General features: G+C 41.1%; 3 protein-coding genes across 11 annotated transcripts in view; 1 reads left to right on the top strand and 2 right to left on the bottom strand.

Moving 5' to 3' along the window:
• The window catches only part of stx1a (syntaxin 1A (brain)), a 57090-nt gene extending 50073 nt beyond the window's left edge, over window positions 1-7017 (bottom strand). For 4 of the 9 annotated variants that reach the window (XR_009678275.1, XR_009678274.1, XR_009678272.1 and 1 more), the window contains exon 1: window positions 6647-7017. Coding sequence is in view for 5 of the 9 variants with exons in the window: in XM_061072956.1 (XP_060928939.1) it covers window positions 6647-6676 (30 nt within the window). In the remaining 4 variants the exon portion in view is untranslated. The remainder of the gene's footprint in view (window positions 1-6646) is intronic. The other 5 variants (XM_061072956.1, XM_061072957.1, XM_061072958.1 and 2 more) reach the window with 3 other exon arrangements.
• A 1035-nt stretch (window positions 7018-8052) lies between these two features.
• Window positions 8053-12430, bottom strand: bud23 (BUD23 rRNA methyltransferase and ribosome maturation factor). The gene is made up of 12 exons (XM_061072980.1): window positions 12260-12430; window positions 12068-12105; window positions 11378-11473; window positions 11046-11128; window positions 10614-10710; window positions 10427-10523; window positions 10290-10340; window positions 10115-10200; window positions 9803-9848; window positions 9655-9716; window positions 8718-8807; window positions 8053-8526 (listed from the first exon to the last, which is right to left on the bottom strand). The coding sequence occupies exons 1-12, from the start codon at window positions 12305-12307 to the stop codon at window positions 8472-8474; spliced, it is 849 nt and encodes a 282-aa protein (XP_060928963.1). The 5' UTR covers window positions 12308-12430; the 3' UTR covers window positions 8053-8471.
• A 1095-nt stretch (window positions 12431-13525) lies between these two features.
• Window positions 13526-15936, top strand: dnajc30b (DnaJ (Hsp40) homolog, subfamily C, member 30b). The gene has a single exon (XM_061073367.1). The coding sequence runs from the start codon at window positions 13526-13528 to the stop codon at window positions 14702-14704; it is 1179 nt and encodes a 392-aa protein (XP_060929350.1). The 3' UTR covers window positions 14705-15936.
• Window positions 15937-16099: the final 163 nt, after the last annotated feature.

Here is a 16099-nt window from a genome sequence, read left to right as displayed (position 1 = left end):
ATGCCAGGCGAGTACAAAATTCAATGTACTGATCTGATACCACATCTTTAAAAGTATATTAGATAAAGCTCCAATTTTCTTTTCCTGGGTATTACTTATTCTTCACCACTCCAAAACAGCAGATGCTCTATATTGCTATTGGCAAGTATTGCCTTTAGAGCAGTGAGAAAGCAGTGATATCCGGTAATATAGCCTTAACACGTCTAAAGTCCCAGATGTAAAACGGCAACATGTACACCTACTGACCTAAGTTTCGAGCAGTGGCACAAGATGCCAATTGCAAGACCAGCAATAGGCCACATAACAATGACAGCAATCATCACCTCTATGCAGGGTTTGTAGCATACAGCTGTTAAAATCATGGCTATATTAATATTTGTTTATATGCAAGTTACTATATATGCTTATATGTAAGCATTGGTATTTGATCGATACCCTCTATCAGACAAAGCCCAGGTATTAGAATCTGTATCAGGAAGGGGAAAATTTACAAAAATCTCTATTTAAAATGTTCGAAAATAGTAAAAAAGTTGTAATTACCAAAGTTTCTACAAGTTAATGTTCGTCAATTGACAAATCAACTCAATGTTTCTTCTTTTACAGTGGTTGCCATGGCAAAATCTTTTCAGAGAAACTGTTAAAAGGAGAGACAGTCTTCCCAACAAGAAAAACAGCATCAGTCATGTCAGCAAATGGCCACAGGACAGATCAGAAAATGTCAAATACACGTCAGTCTGGTGACAACTGATGGCAAATTATGTCTTTAGTTTGAACGGCTTGTTAAGTCATAAGTGCTTGTTTAACCTCAAGATGGAAAGACTTATATTATTACTCTGAAGGACTACCACCAAAGAAAGACTAACAGAGCTGCTTAGGCCCTAATGAGGTCAATGACACTTGATTTTGTTTCAAATTATGTTTAAAGGTCCTAATCTCCGACAGGAATCTGTGATAGAAGGCATTACCTTTGCCGCTACAGTTCCAATAAGCTGCCATCAATTAAGAGATGATGTGAGAGGAGAGGTTGGCACATTACAAATTCAATTTTAGCATCAGCAACAGAAATGACCTGAAGCTAATTCTCCCACAACAGATGGGGGAGGCTTGATTACAGAACTCTCTTTATTTATTTTTAGGATCTCCACTAGCTTCGGGAGCTGCTGGTGTTTATGAGAAGTAAACAAGATTTTTCCAGCATCACATCAACCAATCTGTCATACAGCAGAATTAAAATGAATGGGACTCACAATCATATGTTGAAGATCTCTTATGTAGGAATTATCCGAGATAGAAAACTAAAATACAACAATGAATATAAGAGCTTATTACTTCTGCCAAGGAGTTTGTGTTTTGGCACCTGTCGGTTTGATTTTGGGTTGGTTTGATTGTTTGATTGTTTGTAAGCAAGTATTCACAGTATTTATGGACACATTACCATGATGGATGTGGAGATGAAACATTTGAACTCAAGTACTCCTGTACTGGCCTTGCTCACACGAGTACTGCAAGTAGGCAAAAATGAACCTGCAGCAAATTCATGCGAATAACGCAACGCCAAAATTTCACTTTTTGCATTTTGTGTGAACGCAGAATGAGAAATTTTATTTTGAAAGAACATTGCAAGATTTGGCATAGGGGACTGACATCTTTAAATGAGTGCAATTTTGTGCTGCTTGATTTCAATTTTAAAAGGAATGTTGGGCCCTGGCGGAGGTATGAGCTCTTTTGAGTGTCATCCTAGTTGCATGTTTTGATTGTAATGGATGAGGATGTTGTGTTGAATTCACACATTTCAAAAATAACTGCTAGCAGCCAACAGATATTGGATATCACTACAACCGTCACCTCATTTGCAGAGACAGACGAGTCCCTAGTGAAAAGCCAGATTGGTCATACTCATTTCATGGTTAATTTATGTAATTATGCAGCCTCTATGTGTTGATGCATAATGTCTTTATCTGTATGTAAGTGTGCACCTTTCTCATGGCGACGATACAGGACGATGACAATGCATTTTACTGTTACTTTATCCCTCCAAAAATAGACATGATAAGGCTCATCTGTGGGTCAGAATCAGTGAGTAGCCATTTCCCCCCAACAACAGATCCCTGAGCTTACAGAGGCCTTTGAACAAGGACAAATAAAACCTCTGACCCTGTAGGATCAGTGTACTGTTCAATAGCAAGCAAAGTGGCTCTTTATCCTCGCTACTGTCTGTGTCACTGAGGAAATGTCAATAGCCAAGATCAGGTTAAGGACAGAAGAATAAGAGGTAAAGAAATTGCACAATAAAGGGGAGATGGATGTGAAAGCGGATGGATAATGAAAAGAGAAGCAAAAGAGCCAAAAACGCACACACGGCCTCCGAGTCAGCCACATCCCTCCTATTAGTTAATGTGTCACTCTAATGCCAAGTTGGTAGTGACACAGGTAAGTGCGCACGCACACTGGCACACGCACACGCACGCACACACACACACAAACACACACACACACACACTGAACCAATACTGACACTGACCAACAAAGCTGCGCAGAGAAAACGGGAGGAAGAGAGGGGCACAAAAAGTGTAGGGGAGGACAGGATCCCATCTGATAAATCACTGATAGGAAAAGAGCAAAGAGCAATATGGAGGAACTCACCACTACAGAGCCGGTCATAGAAAAAAAAGGGTATTTATTAAAGAGACAGAGATGAGAAAAGAGCAAATATGGTCAATCAAACAGAGAGATTAAAGTAGAGTTAAAACAGCTGATAAACCGACAAGGAGATAAAAAGAGAAAAGACCTGTTACGGGTAAAGCATTCATAACACCTGCCAAAAATAAGTAACTGCAGCAAAACGATAAACAATCACGTCTAACAGTCCTTGTGGGTGTGTGAAATCTGTAAAACCACAGCAGCGCGTTTCCCCCTCAGGTTTCAGAGCTCAAGACGGCTGACAAAAGCATCATATCTGCGGCCATCTGTCACTAAATCACATCTGGGCCGACTGGGAGTGATGGGACGAGGGGAGGGGAGGGGAGGCGAGAGGCCGTACGCCCGTTTTAGTTATTGAGACTGGCAGCTTCAGGCAGCAGGCTAATGAGCTGTTGGGAGAACAGAGTCATGGGCAGGTGTTGAGCTCATAAAGTGGGTTTATGTGCATATGGGCGACGCTGGAGCAGAACCTGCGCCCTCGCACAAATATGAGCAAAACTCAATTTCCTGCCAAAACGGCACATGAGCACATGGGTGAGTAAACCTGCAGTGTGACTCGACCACAACACATGAAAAGACACAGCGGCAGTGAAATCTGCTCAGTTCTCTTCACTTTTGCTGCACCCATGTTTGGTTTATATGAAAATGAAGGCTTATGTTATATCTAATATTTTATTTGACCTGCCTTCATATACAATAAATATGAAAAGTCTGACCCCAAACCACGTTATCTGCCGTTATAAAAAGTCTGGATGCAGCATATTGATAATTGGAGTCCATTTATAGAGCTGCTTTCCGACATGCACCCTAGTCCTGATATACCCAGAGGGGCTGTATCTGAGACTGTTAATGACAGTTGTTGAAGTGTTGATGATACTGGAAAACTAAAATAATTCAAGTCTCTCAGGATGAAAAAGAGGTGCCATACAAGTAGAAGACGCCACAGTAGATGTCAACTTGGAAAGAATACGAGATTCGGGACCTTTTGGTGATAAGGGCCAACGGCAGTGAAGATGTGCTATAAACCAAAAAATATGAATTGCGCAGTGGGAATTATACATCACGTTGACGTTGTGAACAACTGCTGCATTATCTTAATGTGAAAGGCAAACTCTAAAGAAAGTCCAGACCCAATTGTCTGAACATTTTCTGGAGTTCATGTCTAAAATGGCTTAAGTGAAATCTCCTATTATGTTTCCAGCTCTTTGCTGATTTGCAACCCAAATGTGACCATTAACAGTGAGCTGGGAGAAACTGAATACATCCTGCAGGGATAGCATTACTTTGAGATTAGACATAAGTCTTTACGAAGCAACACAACAAAGTCCATCATCCTGTTTATTTCCATTCACTAATGTTCTGCAGGTGTGGAGGCTAGAGAGAAAGAGCTCAGCTGTCTGTTTCCACTGCCACAACCTCCAGTGCCTCCCGAGGGATGTAAACATATTCCTCAGGCTGAGACCCACGTATAGGGCCACATGAATGCTGAGTGAGCCACCAGCACGCTAACCTGCAGTCTCCTTACCTCTGCCACTTCGACTTTGAACTGCTTTTTAGTTTGGCCCCTCTCCTCCTCATGGGAGACCCTACCAAGAGCTGTTTCCCTGGCAACATACTCAACTCCCCACCACGATAAGGACACACCTCCTGGAGAGGGACAAGCCTCATATGTTCTCCAAACTAAGAAAACTACAAGATAATGAAGCACCAACTCAGCAACTGCACAAACCTGCCAACATTTTTTTATTCAAAATGTATAATGACAATATTTCCATAACAGCTGTCAGCTTTTCCCGCTTAAAAATCAGGATGGGAAGAATAATAGCAGCCCAGTGAGGGAATGTGGAAGCAGCGAGATGTGGGTTCATCAGCTGTAGAGCTCTAGATGACGTCTCAGTAGAAGTTTTCAGACAATAACTTTGGAAACTTAGGAAATTAAATATATTAGGATTATTAATACTGGTCAGACAAGCAAGATGGTTAAACATGTGATCTCGGGTCATTGGTATTTTCACTATATAGTTGCGATATTTGACAGATGAATCAGTATTAAAAATAATAATTACTTGCAGCTCTAGTCCAGAGCTGCAACACAATCGAACCTGCATCCTACACTGTGCTGTTCAGATCCACAAAAAAATCTCCATGAGCCGTATTAACTTTAGATGGGAAACAACATTAATCCAGTGCTGATGAGAAATCACACGTCTGTGACTTTCAATTTATTTCAATTTTATTTGGTCCCGATTGTCTGGAAATGGTGCAGCTCCACACTAATCTGCCTTTTCTCAGACGGGAAAGATAAGGTCAAGAATCGTAAAAGAAAATAGAATCGGCTGTTGACGTATAATTTCTGTCTGCTCCAACCGCTTGGGCTGATTATTGGTTTGACTGTTTCTCACTGAAGCTGATGAAGAAGATTCAGGCTATTTCTCTGTAGCATGGCAGCCTGGAGACACGCCTCTCCTCCTGAACAAACACACACACACAATTGGCAGGGCTGGGTTGTTTCCCTTGAGGCCAATTCATAGCAGGATCTGCCCTGAAAACTGAGGAGTCGTAAATTGTTTCCCCATCTCTGTCCTCAGCTTAACTGCCAATTACCCAGTTCTGACAATGGCCACTTTAACACCACACACACACACAAACAAACACACACATACACACAACACAAGCTTATCCTATGAAGGATATTATACAATCTCCTCTTTGATTAATCTAATCAGTCATGCATCCTCCTGGTCTCATTTTATCCCATAATTTAAGTATGTTATAATGCATATTCATGATTATTCCAACTGTCACAAGGTTTACATTTAATATCCAAATAAGTCTTTATTTTCATTTACAAAATGTAGGATTGGAAAACGTGAGCCCCCTCTTCTCTCTGCACACCACAGATGTTGGAAAGGGACAAACCATTGTGCTTGGACTGGGTAATGATTACATTTGATATATAAATAAAAAGACATGTTAAAGGTTAAATGGGCAAGCTGGGACCAATTTCCAATCACACACACCAATAGTTCAGCCCAGATCGATCCAACGTCACAAACACACGCACACGCACACGCACACACACACACACATTTATTCATGTTTCCTCTTGCAGACAAATACATAGATATAAACAACAAAAACTGACTTATAAATGCTTACGCTTATGCTATGACACACACACACACACACACACACACACACACACACATTTATTCATGTTTCCTCTTGCAGACAAATACATAGATATAAACAAAAACTGACTTATAAATGCTTACGCTTATGCTATGACACACACACACACACACAGACACACACACACACACACACACACACACACATAGACGGACACACGCACACACACACACACACACACACACACACACACACACACACACACACACACACACACAGACAGAGAGACAAACAGACACACACACAGACACACACAGGCACACACACACACTTTGCTATCTATCGTTCTCTGGGTGGTTTTTAAATTCTGAAAAATGACAGAAAACTTGTTCATGTTAATAAAATAAAACTGAATGATACTTTTAACTCAACCAAAATGCCATGAAAGGAAAAGTGCGATAGAGAAAAAGCTGATCCCACCTGTGAGGACATAGATCATGTCGGTCATAAATTACTTTAACTGGGATTAAACCAGTGGAACCTGTGTGTTTCAGCTCCACGAACACACACACACACACACACACACACGAACACACACACGCACACGCACACGCACACGCACACGCACACGCACACACACACACACACACACACACACACACACACACACACACACACACACACACACACACACACACACACACACGGTGAATCTCAGCAGCGGCTCCCGGTGATAAAAAACCCCGGAGAGTCACAACTGTTGCTTCCACGGAAGAGCCTGCCTCCCCGGAACAGCGGCGTGCTTTCTACTTACGTGTCGAAGTTCTAGCATGCGGTCCTTCATGGTTCCTCCGTGTGTCTACTCCCGTTCCTCCTCCGGTCTTCCTCTGGGTGTGAGAAGCACTGGTTCTGGTGGTGCTGGTGCTACTGGTGGTGGTGGTGGTGATGGAGCGGCGGGGCGGGAGGATGTGACCGAGCCGGGGAGGCTGCTCCTCAGGGACCGCGGGTGACGCGCAGGTGACGCGCACGACAGGTGAGGCCTTCCGCCGTTAACCCATCACACTCCTGCAACTTCCTCCTGCTAATGGACGCTTGTAAATCAAATTAAAGAATAAGTAAAGTGTTTTGTGGAAGTTTGGTGTGTTGTTCCGGCGGGTGGAGGAGGGTCTCTGACGGAGACGTTACCCGGAGACAGACGCTGAAGGAGCGGACAAACTGAGGGGGATGTGCTCGTTGATTGAGCGCGTTCACGCGGATATAACGCCCAGGTGCTTTGTGGTGTCCGAGCAAACAGCGCCCCCTGTCGGACACACTGTGCGGACTGTGAGGAAGGAGCAGAAATAGCTAAATGATCCGAAATCCGAAAAAAAAAGATCAAAAAAAAGGCTAAACCAATATTGATTTAATATATTTGCCTTTTTAATTTGATTTAAAAGGTTTTGCAATGCTTTCCAGTTAAATACCACAACTCCAAGATATTGATTGATAGATACAATTAAAAGCAACCCCCATATTTCTGGCATAATGTGCAACACCACACAAAAAATATCTCAAATGTTGCAGACTTTAACAGAGGGCACAATCGATATGATGTTCGATGACGTGCCCTTTTCCTTTGTATAATTGAAGTTGAAAAAAATAAAATTGTATCTTTATATTGCAAATAAACCAGAATTCATTGGTGCATTTTCTAACATTGTTTGATGGTAATAGTCTGAACATTTTCTCATCATATTAGCTGCAATGTTCTAGAGATAATGAGCACTTATCTATTATTACCTGCCAGGAGGTTATTAGGGCCCAAGGCACTGATAGAGCGAGGACCCTATTGGAATTGTGATTTCATTGTCATTTGTTTGTCTGTTTACTCAAAAGCTACTGAACTGGTTTTAATAACATTTTGAGGGGTCGACTCAATAAGGTTTCAAGCAGATCCAGATACAAGGGCAGATCTGCCTTTTAAAGGGGGACCAAGAGCATTTTTCGACATCTTCATAAATTTAAGAAACTGTTGGATGAGATGTACCGCATGAGGGACCTGACCACAATACAGGCATTTTGGTGATGAAGTGGCCAATCAGCCTTAGTGCTCTAGTTGTACATTTACTATATTTGTCATTTTACATACAGGGTGGCTTTTCTATCATAGGATTGTGAAAAACCATGTTGCTCAAATTCTTTTATATTCCAGCAAAAAAAAAACAAATGCATCAAATTCAATAAATATTCATTTGTTTTGTTTTAATTGACATATTATAGATAGAACAATCAACAGTTGACCAGAAATGGAGGATGACATTTCATAATCTATGGACATTGTTTTAATACTGTGACTGTGTTGTTCTTGCGTCACCAGCCGGCAGCACACGTCTGTTCGTGTACTTAATATTCTCCATCCAGCATGAAGGTGGAGAGAGCAGTCTTACCAACGTGTGTGAGAAACAATTTCCCAGACACTCGACCAGATATAAAAATAATTGACCATAATAGCATTTCCCTCTCTCCAGTCCACTTGAATTAAAGACTTGAGAAATTATTCTCATAATTATTCAAGTCCAAACACTCTGTGGCTCCAGAGGTAACTGTGTGTAGGGAGGCACAGACGGGAGCTAATGAGGGACGAGCTTCATGAGTCAGAGCTAGAAATTAGGTCTTCTCTGACGTCCAGTGTATTTAGTGTCGGCTCGAACTTCCCTGCAGGAGACAAATACGCAGAAAAGAGGGGCGGCGTCAGCAAGCATCGCAAAACACAACTCATCATAGGTGATTCAATTAAAATCAAACTTAAATTGCATTATTTAGAACATGAATATTGAGCACAGCATAATTAATAAATCAAATTAATTTGTCCCATTAGAGTCTGAAACACAGTCATGCTGACGTACCTTCCCTGCCTCCTCCTCCTCTCCTTCTTCTCCAAGATCCAATCTCGCCCTTTCTTCCCTGATTTGCCCTTCATGTTTTTGAACCGGTTCCTTCACAAAAACAAAGTGGAGCTGATAAGGTCATTTAAAATACACAATGTTCTTTTTGAGAAATCTCTTCCCAAAAAAAGGAGAAACTTGAACATCACTATGTGAAAGGGAGGAAAACCTGCCTGACAGGGTTTTTAATCAGGCAGGACAACGGCCCTTTTTAGATTATCTTGGTCTGTTGGCTTCATTAGCACAGGTATAACTGAACCCACACTTATCATCACCAAGACCTGCTCACACTCAAAAGAAACTGGAATAGCTTCAATAGAGATGTTCTGCTGAAAACATCAGGTCAGGCATCTGTAATTATGCAAATCTTTGTATAGATCCAATTCTGTGTCTTTTAAGAATAGTAGTTCTCGGAAAACACATCTTCTTCACTGCTCCAGAACAGCAGGTGAACTGACAGTGGCAAGTACTGTATTTAGAGCAGCGAAGAAGCTTCTGGTACTGTAGCGTTAGCCTGAGCTAGCTAAAATGTGAATGTGTTGGTAATGTTTCACAAATTCCAAAATCCCTGTACATTTCAATTACATAACATTCGGTTATCAGTATACTATCATGCAAGAAGAAATAAAAGAAAAATCCTTACATTTGAGATTATTCAATTAATTAAGCCAATATTCTACTACGCCTATAGATCTATTTTGGAAGGTAAATCTCATCACATTGTACATTTCTGAATGAAACACATCAACCAACAAATAACTTCATATTAACTCTTGAACAACCTCCAAATATGTGAGCAGTTTTTTTAAATCACAGTAATCAGACTACTTCTGGTTATCATGGTATTTCCTGCATCTAAACAAAGCCAGCGTATCGCCTGCTGTGTGACTATCATTACCTTTGTCCTGAGTACCCGACCTGGTTTGAACCAGCTTTGTCTGATGCTTCTATTCCCAATCCCTGAAAATGATAGACAAAAAGCAGAATTATCAAAATGTGGCTAAAACAAATCAAGCTGTTCTCAAGATAAGTCCTCTGTTTCTTACTTTGGGAAGGGCTCCTGATACTCCAGCAAAAAGACACAAGAAGAACCTGGAAAAAAATGTATGCGTGTGTGTGTGAGAGAATGAGAGACAGAGAGAGAGAGAAATCAGGCAAACCATTTTTAATGTGTAATAATTCATTACCAGGCTAATGAGAAACAGTCGAGTCAATATGGATGCTGTTCTGTTCTAATTAGTGTTATGTTGCAGCTAAACTGGTACTAATTTCACAGGCTATTAACAAGGGATCAATGCAGAGGGGAGCAGCTAAACGTGTACAAAAAAAAAAAGCCTCTGCTTCTCATAGATACTGACTTTTTAGCCTTGCTGCTGTTGGGATAGTCCACCACCATTCCTCCACTGAAACCTGCCCTCATGGCCTGCGTCGTGATCAGCTCCAGCTTGAAAGAGGGAAGGAGAACAGAATGTGAGCATGTGAATCAGTATGAAATGCTAGATTTTGAATCCTCCGCCCACAGTGTATTTTCACCTGCTCTGAGTTCTCGGGATAAAGCTGAAAAACTGCACGTGAGCCTCTTGACTGAAAGACAAATAGCAAAGGTCTTCGCTGTAAAATATGGGTAATGGATGTTTAAATGTTTGTCTACTTGAGATATAGATGCTTACCAGAGAAGAGTAGAGAGTACTGAAGAAGGTATAGAGTCTCTTTGGAGGACTGTGTGACTTCTTGTCGGCATTACAGAGCCACTGCAGCGCTGAAATACTGACAGGGAGAAAAGCATCAAGAGAAAACTGAGTCAGATATTTACTTCATGTTTTGTTTTTTGAAAAGTAAGTATGATTTGATTTTCACCTGATGCAACCGTCAAAGGTGCCAGGTCGGAAAGGCATCCCCTGGCCCATGTCCCCTACTAAAAGATCTCCTTCAACTTCTCTGTCCAGTGCAACATCTGTCAAAGGAAGATGATTGATATTTTATTTCAATTCATAATTTCTCAAAAAACCTTGGCAAAAAAAAAAAAAAATTGTATTACTATAAACGATTTTGTGCTACAGTTAAAAGGTCACTCAGAGTGATAAGCCTCTGATTTAATGTTTAATCTGCCGAGCCATCAAACTTTAACACACAGTCTCATCTTTGGTAAAAAAACAAAAAGTATATGAACAGGGTTTCTATAGAGTTTCCAATTTCAATGCAAGACATTTCAAATATGAACAGCAAATCGATCGGATGAGAAGTCTTTGAGAAAACCTGCAGACAGATTTCTGTAATTTGAAAACTAACCCAGCATTGCTGTGCTGATGTCCACTCCAACCCAGAGGTGTCCCTCCTCTGAGAGGTAGTCTCCACTGAGACCAGAGCCACACCTGAGAGACAGGACAGACAGACCAGAGTCGTTTACATCACAAATACAAGATTACTGTAATTCTGAATATGATGAGCTATTATGTTAAATCTTAGAATAAAGAGGTGTTACACTGGTGTTTACATAATTTCAGATAGAGCTCTGAGATGCTATGTATATTAACGTTATCATAAAACCTGGCATTAGAATGTGAATTTGTCTAATTCAGATTAACAGTGCAGTCCATGTAAACACAGTCAGCGTCGCCCACCCCACATCGAGCAGGAAGCACGGCTCTCCCTCTGGCAGGCTCAACAGCTCCACCGCTCTCTCTGACATCTGGGTCTGGATCTCTATCATTCGAGAGCTGTGAAGCAACTACATCGTTTACAGGACTTCTTGAAATGTAGAGACATTCATACATAAAGGAATCAAACATTTACAAAGACAGTAAGCAGTCACACACACTAGTAACAAAGTACAAGTTCAGTAACTTTACATTTATACTGCTAGTACACTACAACTTAGGAAAAATATAGTACTTTTATTATTCAAACATTAGCTACTATGCAACTTTTGATTATTCGGATGATAAGGTAAGTCTAGCTCCATCTAAGCGCCTTTAAACTAGTAATAGTTACATTCCAACAAAATAACTTCCATTCTTCTGAAATGGGACATCCAACATTATAAAAACAAACATAGTATTTAACTTGTTTATGCGTTTACTTGTCTACACAGAGATACTGCTACTTTTACTTAAGATCTGACACACCCACACACATTATCTTCTCTCTCTCTCTTTCTAACAGAGACACTTTATAAATGTATGTCTTGGGATTTACTTTAACACTAACCAAAACCCCTAGTTGCCAAACCCAAAGCTCATCTTCTATGTACACTGGTAGCCAATACGACAGTAACAAACACACACACTGACGACTGTAGCATGCAGACTCACTTCTGAGAGTACTTCTTTGCCTCGGCTTCATTGTAGTACTGTGGAGATGTGAGCACATTATTAGGACCTGGACACACTGCTCAGTAACACTGCTGCTAACCTCACACAACAGTTAAAGTGCTTTAAACATCCCAAACACTGCAGCTGAAGCTAATCGTTAGCCTAGCAGCTACAATACAGCTCGACACTCACCACATCCGGAGGAGCGGAGTGTTCCGGCCGTCGACAGCTGGACGCCATGTTTCTCCTTGTGTGTGTTTGTGTGTCGGTACCTGGTTGTGAACCACTGATTTTGTATTTTCAGGTTATTAACCTGGTGAGTGTTATGGAGACAGAGACTCAGTCCACACGTGAAGACTCTGCTTCGACGGTTCAATAAAAGCAACACTGCGTAAATATGTGCCTATATCGCCCCCTACTGCTCTATCCTGTGAACTACATAATCTACTTGCTACTATTTCAACTACTACTACCACCAATATACTTATACTACTACTACTATGCTAATAAGAATAAGAACAATAAGAAATTTAGAATTTTTCAAAACTCAAAGGGCTTTCAACTGAATAAATCAGTTAAAGCACCTAATAGGATAAATATTAATTATAACTAACTAATATTATGAATAAGAGAACATTATTATATCTAGGCTTTTGATTTGATTGATTGGAATTTAATTTAATTTAATTTATTTGTATTTGTATAATTATGTCTTTATTTACTTCCATTTATTCTTATATTTTTTATATATGTATTTTTTTTATTATTTTATCTAATCTTATTTAAGTTATTAAATTTCTGCCTCTTTTTCTTTACCCTGAGTGTTTGATTGTGGGTTGGGGGTGTTCATAAACATTTGTATGTTTTTAAATGTTTGAATGTATGTTTCTTATATGTAAAACTCAATAAAAAAAAATAAAAAAAATCAGTTAATATTTCAATATAAACTTAAAACCAATTCCAGATGACACAATGAGTTTGAAAAGTGTAATTGTGTTTCACAGCCTTTGTGAAGCTGATTCTTTAAAAAGAAATAAAATAAGAAATATGTCAGAAATGGAACAAAATGTCACTTTATTAATATTTGTATCTTAATTGTTTGATTATGTTGTCTTTTTCCATAGTAGCTAAGCACTTCAAATGATTGTGAGAATTGTCCCATAACCGAGGTGAGCACAAAAAAACTTATTTAAAAAAAAAAACATTTAATTTGGACAAAAACAAGATGCACATTAGTAAACTAAAAAAAGCTTTTAGAGACTCAGTGGGAACGTTTAGTGTGAAACCTTTTTTTCTTATACAAGAAATCTACACGTAACCTTTTTCCTGTTGAAATGATTGGTCGACTGAAAGTACTTCCTGTAAACATTGACGCTTACTGGTTGCTCCTCGAATGACGTCGCCGGATGCTGCAGCTGTTTTTCCGGTTTGGTCCTCCATGGTCCGTTCTCGGTTAAAATGGCAGAGGTCGGGCTGAGGCTGGGCGGCGGAGTTTACCGACTGTCCGCCCTGAGGACCAGCCACAGTCGACCCGTGATCCCCGGCCGAGGCCCCGGGTCTCTGCCGGTGATCTGCCCCGTCAGTGAGAGCCGGATGGAGGGGGAGTCCGACCGGGATCCAGGTGAGGATCAGCCGGTGTCGGAGAGCAGAGCTGCAGGACACAGCTCAGAGAGAGTTCACAGAGGGAGGAGAAGTCAACAGCAACAGGATAACAGACGTTTGCTCTGTCCATTGTCTCTGGAGCTGGATTCATCACAATTTGTTGGGTTTGTTCATACAAGAGTGAGGGTCCAGGCTCAGAAACCAAGTCTGTACCACCCTGCAGGACCACTTCCGCTCCTGCAGGAGAAGCTGCTGCCTTGTAGGATGACCCCCTGGACCAGAGGAGCTGTCTCCACCCGCCCTGACACCTTCAGGTCTCATCAGCAGCTCCGAGCTCTCTGCACTGTCATCTTCATCCTGGCGGAGCAGGAATCAGAGAGGCCAGGCTGTGCACAGAGACTGAGACGACTGAAACTACAACCTAACCCATGCACAGCAACTAGGAGCTACAGCTGGAGGAGTGACAGAAGCTCCAAGGATGCTCCTCTGCACAGAAGCAGGACGGCCTATTACGATATCCTCAAAGTGACCCCTGGTGCCACTCAGTCCCAGATCAAGACAGCCTACTACAAGCAGTCCTTAATTTACCACCCCGACAAGAACCAGGGGAGCAAGGAGGCCTCCCAGCGATTCACTGAGATCAGTGAGGCTTACACCGTGCTGGGCAACACCAGCCTGAGGATGAAGTACGACCGGGGCTTCCTGAACCAGGCAGACGTCCAAAGTGCAGGACGACCGTCGGTCAAAGATGCGGCGAGCAGATCCACTGCCTCCTCACAGCAGAGGCATCAAGACACAGCCAGGAAGTTCTCCCAGGCCAGAGGGAAGACCATGTATGATTTTGACGCCTTTTATCAGGCTCACTACGGCGAGCAGCTGCAGAGAGAGAAGGAAATGAGAGCCAGGAAGGAGCGCATGGAGGAGCAGCGGAGGAAGAATCTGGACAGGTGGAGGCAGGGGAAGATGTTGGAGATAAGTGTAGTGATGCTGCTGGCGCTGGCTGGGATGTTATTTGTGAATCTCAGCAGGCCCTGAAATAGAAGCAGCGAGCGCACGTGGCCCTCTGGGGTTACATGTTACGACTCCGGGGGGGAAAGATGGAGGGGGCTACCTCTGACGGTTTTGTTGTGTTGCACAGTTTCTGACAGTGGAAGAGGATTATGTTGCAGGAGGAAATTCAAAATGTATCGCAACAAGTTAAGTTCATTAAAGTTCTTAATGTTAAAAAATCATGAGCCCACTTGAACACAAACAGGTTTTCATACTGTAATCATTCCACCTGTTCACACCGGCCATTAGGACATCCCCTCCTGATGTTAATTTGCAGCAAAGATGATGCTGCAGCAGTTTGTGTTGGACAAATCCACTGGTTCAAGGTCTTTTTGTTGAATACAAAAAGTCACTTTGTTTTAATATGTCCACTGAAGCTCAGTATGTAAACAACCCAGGGGAAAAAAAGTATGACTTTCAAAGTTATCATTTGATCTGTCCAACACTGGCTGACTAAGCCTCATACAGCTGTCAGATAAACATAGTAGCACAGAATAATGACTGTGGATTGTATCTTCCATCACTTGCACACAAATGGATAGGATACGAGAACTGTAAACACATTTTACAAACACCTACCTAGAAATGTATTAAAGATTTTTAATAATTCAAATATAACTAGAAATTTGAAATCTGCCCATCACATAGCAAAATGTAAAATTATTTATTCCTGCGTTAATTTTGAGCATGTAGCTCTTTTTCAAATGCACCCTGTAAATTTTATATTTCATTTCTTTCAAACATTTTATCATAAAACTGGTGAACACTTGCCCCCATGCTGCAACCTCTGCTGGAGAAAACCTGCTTATGTAAAAAGTCAACTACTGTTTTAACAGTTGTTAAAGTGCTATGTAAACCCTTTGATTGATTTACATTGATTAACAGGTGAAAAGTGATCAATCTGAAGCTGAACAACTTTCTTGGAAGCTTCAATCTGTTCATCCAAACACTGCATGAGGATGAGAAGAATTAACTTTACATGCTGGACAGCGCACAATACCTCCTCACACTGGTTCTTCAATGTAGAGGTTACTTTGAACTGAAGATCGTTTGCTATTTATAAACACTTTGGCCTCTTTCTACAGGTATTTAGGTACCAATCAATGTATGTAATGCACATACAGGATGCCACATCATGTCTGATATGTTATTAGAAATGTTTATTTTGTCTTACAGAAAGTGTATTTGAGCAGATATAATAAAATTGATTTATTTTTCTTCGTTTTAATGTTTATTTATCAGTGATCATAGTTAATATGTTGGTGCAATTACTCAGCCTTTTCTAAGTGTTATAAACTGACCCCTAGAGGGCGTCTGTGTTCATTCAAATGATGAAGGCTTGGCGGGGCCTTGGTGATGCTGATGCATGTTCCTCTGTTC

The sequence above is a fragment of the Limanda limanda genome, chromosome 6, assembly GCF_963576545.1.
Source record: "Limanda limanda chromosome 6, fLimLim1.1, whole genome shotgun sequence".
NCBI lineage: Eukaryota > Metazoa > Chordata > Actinopteri > Pleuronectiformes > Pleuronectidae > Limanda > Limanda limanda.
The sequence above is the reverse complement of the archived record's forward strand: the minus strand, read 5'-3'. Positions and strand labels throughout refer to the sequence as shown.